The 9,863-nt window shown below is 40.4% G+C and overlaps 1 protein-coding gene across 1 annotated transcript; it reads left to right on the top strand.

Moving 5' to 3' along the window:
* The first annotated feature begins 177 nt into the window (after nucleotides 1-177).
* Nucleotides 178-8,319, top strand: smap1 (small ArfGAP 1). Its single transcript, XM_008288922.1, has 10 exons — nucleotides 178-446; nucleotides 1,129-1,262; nucleotides 2,132-2,217; nucleotides 2,324-2,399; nucleotides 2,496-2,558; nucleotides 2,672-2,747; nucleotides 4,397-4,521; nucleotides 5,700-5,916; nucleotides 6,722-7,059; nucleotides 7,648-8,319. The coding sequence occupies exons 1-10, from the start codon at nucleotides 329-331 to the stop codon at nucleotides 7,780-7,782; spliced, it is 1,368 nt and encodes a 455-aa protein (XP_008287144.1). The 5' UTR covers nucleotides 178-328; the 3' UTR covers nucleotides 7,783-8,319.
* The last annotated feature ends 1,544 nt before the right edge of the window (nucleotides 8,320-9,863 follow it).

The following is a 9,863-nucleotide window of genomic DNA, read 5'->3' as shown; positions in this document are numbered from 1 at the left end:
TTGCTGTTGGCGTTGGCAGCCAACCAGAAGCCATCCTCCCAGCCGAAGCTATCAATGGGTGACGGTGAATAAACTTTGATGAATTTTTTATGAAATTGAAAAAACTTGACTCTTCAGAAACGTCATCGCTGCGGTCCAATCAGGAGCCGCCGCCGCGTCAGCTCGAGCGCTGTGGGCGGAGAGGGGATTCCGGTTCCGGGTGTTTTCGTATCGCACTCGGAGGCGTTCAGACCACTGATTATGGTATTTTATCAGAAACTTCTTTCGATTCACGACTGAGTAAAACGCCGCGCTTTTGATCAATAAAGTCCGAAGAAAACCCACCAACATGACGACCCGCTCGGAGAGAGAGAAGGCCCAGAAACTGAACGAGCAGCACCAGGCCATCCTGTCCAAAATGCTGAGGGAGGAAGACAACAAGTACTGCGCCGACTGCGAGGCGAAAGGTACGGCGTCCACACCCTGGATTTTTTAAAAATTATTTTCCACCACACAAAGTTAACAGTTTAACTCGGAATCCACTAACTGACACTTTGACGTCTGCGCTGGTTAGCTTTGCTAAGCTAACTCGCTATTGTGGCTCGGGCTAGTCAGCTGACACCTCGTCCCCTTAAGCTAAACTAAGTGGCTAACCAGGGAGCTAACTTCTGTAAATCTACATAAGCTGCCCGCACTGCTGCTCCCTCGCCACCCCCTTCTGCTCACTTATCGGCCTCTATAAGCGTTTAAGAAACTGTGTTTGGAAGAAACGTGAGCTCTATTTTCATGTTGGGTCATTGGTGGAGAATTCAAAGCTTGCTTTTGGAACTTTAAGTCACAAGAATCTCAAGAATGTTGGTTTCTCTTTAGGTATGTTTTACTAAATATGTCACTATATATTTTAGTGGCCTGCTTTTCATAATCCTAAATTATTAACTTGTTAAGAGACTACTGTGAATCTGTGTACTCTTTAGTTTTTGCATATTTTTTCTTTGTTAACAACGAGCTATACATTTTAACACCTCAAAAATGTGACAGTAGTGCGTATTTTAATTTTCATAGGGGTGCTCTACATAACTTAAGTTGCGCTTTAGTGATTTTGGTGAACGACATTGTCAAATACCAGTCTGTTTTTTCTGTCATCAACAGGTCCAAGATGGGCGTCCTGGAATCTGGGAGTATTTATCTGCATCCGATGTGCTGGCATCCACAGGAACCTGGGAGTACACATATCCAGAGTGAAGTCAGTCAACCTGGACCAATGGACCTCAGAACAAATCCAGGTGCTGTTTACTTTGTCATGCATTTCCTGAATTCACCTTTTCATATTTTAATGTCCACAGCGAGAGACTACTGTGAAATCTTTGCTTGTGCATATCTGTCCACAGCTAACTTTCCATTGAATACCTCAGAGATGTGATAGTGGTGCAGATTTTCCATTTTAAATTAGCAATCTCCATAATTTAGCATTGCATCTTCATAAGCTCTGTGGACAAAAACCGAATGGTAATATTCTGTGCAGCAGCAGCTTTTAGTCCCTACCGTGGTTCAAGCTTTACTTCCTATTACGCAGCTTCAGAGTTCGCCACATTTAAGTCATCGAGAAGGTACCATAATAACCAATTTTTAGCCTGCAGTTTACTGTTGACGTTAAGGCATAATAAACTACTAGGAAATATTTTTACTAAAGCTCTAAAATGTCTAACTTGGTACATTTTAATGCATAAGTGCCAAAAAGTTAAAGAAATATGAGTTTTTCATATCAGTCAAGGTCTGTTATTGTAGGTAAGTAAAACATAAATTGATGACTGAGGCGCTCTCATTGTGCAGTATTTTTGGCTCTAATATGATGAATCAATCAAATCATCTTGAGTTCCTTGGTAATGATCACCCGATTCTCACAAAGTCTATTAGTTTATAAAGCAGCCTCTCTATTGAAAGTTAAGTCAATAAATCCCTGCTGCTACATCTGGGTTACTTTCTAATACATGAAAACACATATTACACATTATATTAGTGTTTTCATCGGCTGGGTTGCATTGACGATGAGCAAACTAATCATCATGTGTGAAATCAGTGAAGTGCCCCTGTAAAGATTTCATATGAGCAGTTTGAGTGGTCTGAATACATCTTTGGTGTTCCTTTCTTTTAGAGTATACAGGACATGGGTAACACCAAGGCCAGGCAGCTTTATGAGGCCAACCTTCCAGACAGCTTCAGAAGACCTCAAACAGACCAGTATCCTTCACTGTCAGCAGACACACAGACTTAAAAGTGGCAGACTGTATAAGAATGTACATTTGCCTTTTCGTTGTCTGTTTATTTTCCTTAACTCTGACCCCAGAGCAGTGGAATTCTTCATCAGGGATAAATATGAGAAGAAGAAATACTACAGCAAGAATGTGACCAATGGGAGCAGTGTATGTACCCAAACATTACCATTTAATACCACGTGGATTGTAGCGGTTCATCATTTTTGTACCCACTGTGAGTGTCTTCTGTTTTCTTTTTTTCAGCCAAAAGATAGTAAGAAAGAGAGGGAGCCGGACAGAGGGAGCAAGGTGTCATCTTACACCAAGGTAATTCCATCTCACATACATTAATACTTATATTAATATCCTCACCAGTGACTCATGCTGAATCTTTTATTCTTTTTATATCAATATCTATACTTTTTTTTTTTTTTTTAAAGAGTGAAGAGTCCAGGCCAGTTCCCAAAATCAGCCCTGCTAAGACTTCAGAACCCTCTGTGAACCTACTAGGCCTTGGTGAGTATGAAATCTACTGACTGAGATATTGTTTATTGAAAAAAGCTAAATAATGCTTTGGGCTATAGTTGTTCTCTGTTTATGGCCAGTTTTGGAAATAATGAAACAGTGGATGGTTGTAAACTTGTTGAGCTTGTGATAAAATTGTCATGAAGTTGGAGCGCCATGTAATTCTTGATTACTTACGCTCACACTGATGCATATTTGTTTGGCATTTTGCAATCACTGCATATTGGAATTGTGCTGTTTATGTAAGATGGGCGTAACTTGACTTTACACCTTTCTCTGGGTAGCATGTTGAGGCTGTAGTGTTACCTGAGATTGTTTACTGCGCCCTTGCAGTGGGGAATAACTGCACTTACTTTACATATCGTGGTGCCTCTGCATTTAGATGCGATTATCTGCAGCTTTAGCTGAGTCACGTCACTGCAAACTAATGGCTCCACATGTATTGATCAAACAGCAGATTAGAGGGAAAGCATCATCTTTAAAAGGGCTTGTTGATGATTCCTATTAGTTGTTATGTAGCACATGTTCACCGTAGGTGTCGAGGTGACTGCTCATTTATGTTACTTGCAGCTTCACTATGCTGTCTGTATCAGAGCTGCAGTGAAGTCTTTTTGTGTTCCTGTTGATTCTGACTATAACATTCTTCCTGCTACATTACATGAAAACCACTGCAAGCTTGTTTTTTTTTTTTTTTTTCAAAAGCTAACAAGAGGAAGTGCAACAGCTGCTACCTCAGTTACAAACACGAAAGACTTGTAGCTTCTTGTTTCGTTGTAAAACCTGTTGCGTGTCTGAATTTTGACATTTTTGGTGCATCGGTGCTTAATATTACAGAAAAAATAAGACAAAAAGTAAAATGATATGCTTTGAATAAGTTTGAGGAAGAACATGGGGCACTTTATAAAAGGAGGCAACACCTGATCACACATTCTTATAGAACAGCACACAGACAATCCCAGGCTGTTGTTACTGTAGACGATGGGTAGAGAAGTAATTTTGGTTTTCAAGAGCAACTTTTCCTTTGGCTTCATTGCTGCATCACTCACAGTAGGCCCTGCATTGTATTATTGGCAGCTTTGAGGATGTAGACAATTAGTTGTTTGAATGTTCTCCTTTTGGTCTATTCATTTGTGTTGTTGTCCATCTATCTTTTCAATGAGATATCACAGTCGCTGTGACATGGGGGATTGTTTTATTTCTTAGGAATAATGTTCGTTATCACTTCATTATGGTGGTTTCATTTACATTTTAAAATAGATTATTTATTTGTGTGGAGGGGGATTGTGTTATTTGGACGGCATGTTTACTGTTATTTTTGTTTTGTGGCCAATGAGTTAAATAGGGTAAGCTGATTAATTTTTTATTGTACCGACTGTTGTTCTCACTATGTGGGCCATTTTGCAGCTGTGGGAGGGTACTGCAGTTAAATATATACAAAGAAAACGCATTCTCACATAGGCAAACACAAGTTCTGTTGATTTTAAAACAGTTTTCACAGCAGTTACATATGGTGTTAGGATTTTGTTTATGAGTGTTCATACCATTTTAATTAATACATGTTAAGTATCGCTGCGGAGTCATCAGTGCAGTTATGCTTGTATTCTACCTATAACGGCAGTTTTTCCACCTTTCTGTTACAGACGCACCAGCAATTGGATCAACTCATAACAATGGTTGCACAAGCACAAGCCAGAACAATGACCTGGATATATTCGGCCCCATGGTATCCAACCCCCTCCCTGCTTCCACGTCTCAGTTTTCTCAGGTAAAACCAAGCAGAAATTCCCCAGTTCAGATTTAATTCTCGTTTCTGTGTATTGCTCAGCAGGGCTCAACAGTAACGGTTGCCTGGTTGTAAAACTTGCGTTAAGTGTGCCGTAAAAAATAAAAAGGCAAATGATAGCCATCAGCGTCAATAGGCCACAAGACAGCAACACGGATGCTGAGAGAGAGTCAACTCGAATGAAAAGAAAAGCAGGAACACACTTCACAAAATGAATGCAGCAAATCAGGCACTCTGGACTAAATATCTGAATAGGATTCAAACCAATAGTAATTTTAATGAACAGTTTGTTTATTGATTAGAGTTTTGATTAATCATCATGATATAGCATATGATAAGCCTATCATAAAGTCTTTTGTTTCCTTTATGTTTGTGTGTGTTTGTCATGATGTATTGGAGTATAAATTATTATCCGGTAAAAACCAATTAAGAGGCGCCGCTATAGCTCATCTGGTTGAGCTGGTGACCCATGTACAGGGGCTGTAGTCCCTGATGCCGCAGCCATGGGTTCGAATCCCGCTCATGGCCCTTTGCTGCAACCTCTTCCCCCACTTTCCTGTCTCTCTCTCGACTGTCCTGTCTAATAAAGGCAAAAAGGCCAAAAAAAATACCTATAAAAAAAAAAAAAACAATTAAGAAATGCAAGAGTGCTATTAATAGGGATTTAATTACAACTTTATCATTTTGACTGTACCGGCTAGTTAACAGGCCGCAACTAGAATATAGGGAGTTATTATGGAGGACAGGCTATTATTATATTTATATTCATAAATGGATTAATTATTTAAAAAAATGATTTTTGTCAAATTTGGCAAACAGCAGTTTATGGCACCCAGTTATTCATTATGGAACTTTTGCTACTGGCAATTTACCAGTTAATTTATAGTTGAAAGAAGAAAGAAGTGAACCTAAAATATCTGAGCCTTATAGTCTCATAGATGTAAACTTGCATGTATTAAAACACAGATGTCTTATATTAAGAGTGAAATGTTTATCAGGGAATGTTGGCGATGATTTGTATTAAACAAATAGAATATATTTATTGGATTTAGCTTGCATTAACTGGAATCGTCACTCAAAACAAGTCTCAGTGTTGTCTGGGTAACATTTCATACTTCATCAGTATCTTGTAACTCTCAGGATCTTTCTCCTATTTCTAGGTGAGCTCTAGTAACTCGGCCAGCACTCCAACACAAGCTCCAGCAGCTGGAGTAGCAGGAGGCGCAGCCAGCTCAGGGTCAGTACAGGGAGACCTCGACCTGTTCAGCGATGGCAGTAGCACCACTAAAGCTGACGACATGGCCAAGAAGCCCCTGTCGAAGGACTCCATCCTGTCCCTGTATGGAACCAACAGCATCTCCCAGCAGGCTCCCGCTGGTGAGGACGACCCCACTGCTTAGAAATGTATCTACATGGCAGCTGAAATACTACCACAGTCATGAGAATCATTGTTGGTGTTGTATTGTCCAGTTTCTAAGACATAATAGATGTTATTCCATTGTAATGTCCCTCATTTACCATAATCTTCTTAATATATTGAGATGTGCACATACTTTCCCTCACAAACAAAATGTAACATAAGCCCAAATGTTGAGTGATTTAAATATTGCCAGGTTTACAAGACCGTAGGTGACACTTTAGACTTAAACAAGAACTATCTAATCAGAGAGTTGGTTTAAAAAAAAAAAAAAAAAGGTTGGCAATCTGATTAGCCATTTGATGCCAACCTTTAGCACTTGAAAGCTGTTAATACCTGGATCTACAGACACTTTCAGTTTTATAGTATTCATATTAAAGTACAACAAACAAGAAATGTTTATCAGAGCAGATGAGAGAGTAGATGTGTTTAGGTGTTCTTCAGTATCAAATGAATCCAGTGATGGTTGTCTGTCCATTTATAGGCACATCATAAACAGGAACTTTTCGTAGATAGTAGCAGTTTATTTGGCATCACACTTTAGAAACTGTTTCAGTAACATTTTAGTCACCAAGGAGATCTGTGAAAGAGGTGACATCATTACATCTGAATTCACAAAGAGCAAGTAGAGGCTTGTATTTCACAACTCAGTCCCACAGAAATTTCTTAACTTGTCATTCTGATTAACAACCACTGTTCTTAAACACACAACCAAGTTTTACAAATGATCCCACACCTAATACTAGCTCTGTTCTGTCCCCTCAGCTGCTATGTTCATGGGCCCCTCTCAGATGCAGTTTCCTGTCCAGGCCACTGCTGGTTATCAGGCCTTCCCTGGCATGGGCACAGCCATGCCTCCCACTACCGTCATGGGTGCCATGATGGCACAGAGCGGGGCAGCCATGATGGGTCCCAGCCCGGGTATGATGGTTGGGATGACGATGCCTAATGGCTTCATGGGGAATGCTCCAGCCACCGGTATGATGGGTATGGCCCCCAGGATGATGGGACCACAAGGCGGGGCGATGCCTGCGGGCATGGTGCCAGCTCAGGGCATGTACACCATCCAGCCTGGGCAGCAGGCTCAGTGGAACATGGGTCAGGTATGGAGACCGTTTCAGCTGTACTCACTGCTGCAGCTTTGTGTGAAATTATTGAAGTGACTCCACCTTAAAACTTGTATTGTTGGACTGTGTTCAAGTATGACACTTCTGGCAGGTGTGATGTGTCATACATAAGGCCACACCTAGCTTAGATGATTCACAACAGTGTATTGTGAAGTGCTGCACTCTACTGTGTGTAGACGAGGCATACGGCCTCCACTAGATGGCAGCACAAGCATGAGTTAAGAATTCAAGCTGCATCCCAATTCCTTCGGACACACTCTTCTTAAGAAGATTAGTTGTGTTGACACTTTGACAAGTGACAAAAGTAAATACACTCATACACTACACATATAACACTGACATCTTTAGTGTGTAGTTCACACGTACTGCTGGAGGAGCCACTCATAGCACATGGACATGTTTAAAACTGTCTGGACATGATGGTGAAATTGCAACACAAAACAAAAACTTGCTTTTCTGTTTTTGAGATTTTGAGTCGATTATTGAAGCTGGATAAGATAATTGGAGGTTTCTGTGATGTTTATGCTTTTGTGTGACTCATACCGAGCTCTGTATCATCCTCAGGTGAACCAGCAGATGTCAGGGTTGACTCTGAATGGCACGGGTGGTCAGATGACCTTCGGTCAGCCTCCGTCAGCCATGGGCAGTTGGGCCGCCACTGGATCTGGCCAGACTCTGAGCACACAGCTATGGAAGTGAGCCTTCGAGCGGGTCGATGGTCGGGCAGAGTAACAGTCGAGGTTGCAGAAAGCGCAAAATATATCTTGCGCTTCTTCTGTGTAACTCGCCATGAACTGATGCCCATTTCCATCACGGACCAGCCTTCAGAACATGAAAATTGTATCTCTCTCTTTTTTTTTTTTCCCTCCTTCTCCCTTCTGTCTCTCTTTCTCTCTATTGTGTGAGTGAATTGGGAGTTATACAGGACTACAGCCTGGCAGTTTCTGCCTGTCGTATGGTTTTTGATCATAACTTTTATTTTCCTTTTTTGGAAAAAGTTACAAGGAAATAACAGTCCCAACATCGACATATCAGAAAAGCTGCAGGACCAGTTACACAAGCTTTTATTGTATCACTGTATCATTATAAGATTATAGAACATTTAAATGAATAGTATTTAAAGGGAGATGATATGACTATCAAGTCAGTCAGTACTGCTCCCAAATGTACAGCGCTGTATAACCTTCTTTTAAAGTACTTGTGTTTCCCCTATAAAATTAAAGTGATCATAAATAATTTGCTTCGATGTGTCTTCTGTGATTCAAGCATTACATTTTTTGAGGGCTCAGTCTCAGAGTAGAGAACAATTTTAATTCTGGGGTGCATTCAAAAGTAATTAGAGGGCCTTAGCAGACCTATTAAATTTGTTGTTATTTTTTATATTATTTAAAGATTACCTTGTTTGTATGTATCAACCAGAAAGAATGAATGCTGTGGTTTTTGTTTATAACATAATCCTTAATCTTGGTTAGTTTATACAGCAAAGTGTTGGTGCATTCACTGTGTTGTTGGGGAAGGTAGCTCAAACCAGTGTGGAATGAAGAACTGGCTTTGTACTGGTGTGAATCCTGGGATGAGAAGAAATATAAACTAGCATGGACATACCACTTCTATCTCCTACTTTTGCCTCACATCTGATTCTTGCTACACTGAAACAGTCAAGCACAGTGAGCAGTGCACCATTTTGCTAATTGATGGTCTTAGACATATTAACTAACATTGTGTTTTTTATTAAGTTTTATAGAGTTTTATAGCCATTTGCACAGGTACATTACAGTATTGATACATTGGAATTCTTTGTGCGTTTATTTGAGTCAGCTTTATATATAGGATAAAATAAAATTGAGGAAAAGTTAAGAGCGGCATGAGCAGATACGTACTCTTATTCTTGTTCGTCTGCATTGGATTTAAACATTTACTTTTAAAAAGTGATTAAGAACCCATTTCAAAATGTTCATAACTCTACAATACACAAGAAAGTGTTTGTTTCAAAGTCTATAGATAGAAAACCTATTGTGAACAAACTTTTATTTTGGTAATTTTATAATCCAGATGTGAGAATGTATCCTACATGCAGCAGAATGTGTCCATGTCATACTGGGGGCTGTTCCTGCTCCTGGTGGTCGCCTCACAGCAAGAAGATTCTGGTTTCGAATCTGTTGGTCAGTTTTGGCCTTTCTGTGAGGAGTTTACATGTCCTCCCTTTGCCTTTTTGGGTTTTTACTGGGAGCTCCAACTTCCTCCCACAGACCAAAGGCATGTGTGCTTAACTGATGATTCTAAATTGGCCGCAAGTGTGGTTGTGTGTTATTTTGTGTTAGCCTTGTGGTGTCCTGGCAACCTGTCCGGGATGAGCCCTGCCTCTCTCCCGCTGTATGCTGGGATAGTCTCGAGCCTTTACAGGATAAAAAGGGTATTTAATGGATAAATTCCTGCTTCTGTCCTCCAGATGACAGTGTTGTCATTTTTGGAAAAGTCCAGCAGGAACACGACCACACAAACCTGACTGGAAGAACTTGCTGTTTGGAAGGACCCAGACCACAACACAGTCAGCACTGACAGATACTGTGGGTTGTGAGTACGTCGGCCTGCAAACCCAGGGAGAGTTTCTGTTGTGAGTCACTCTTGCCTGCTTGAAGAACAGTTACAAGCAGCTACTTGTTCTTTGTGTACTGGTAGTAATGCCAAAACATTTCAAACCCTCACTTAAGTCTAAGATTTTAGAACTGTGCATTTCCATATTGCAACATCCACATCACATAAATTATGGTCTGTATTTG

This window comes from Stegastes partitus, unplaced genomic scaffold (assembly GCF_000690725.1).
Source record: "Stegastes partitus isolate 25-593 unplaced genomic scaffold, Stegastes_partitus-1.0.2 Scaffold581, whole genome shotgun sequence".
NCBI lineage: Eukaryota > Metazoa > Chordata > Actinopteri > Pomacentridae > Stegastes > Stegastes partitus.
Note: the sequence above shows the minus strand (reverse complement) of the source record. Positions and strands in the feature narration are given on the sequence as shown.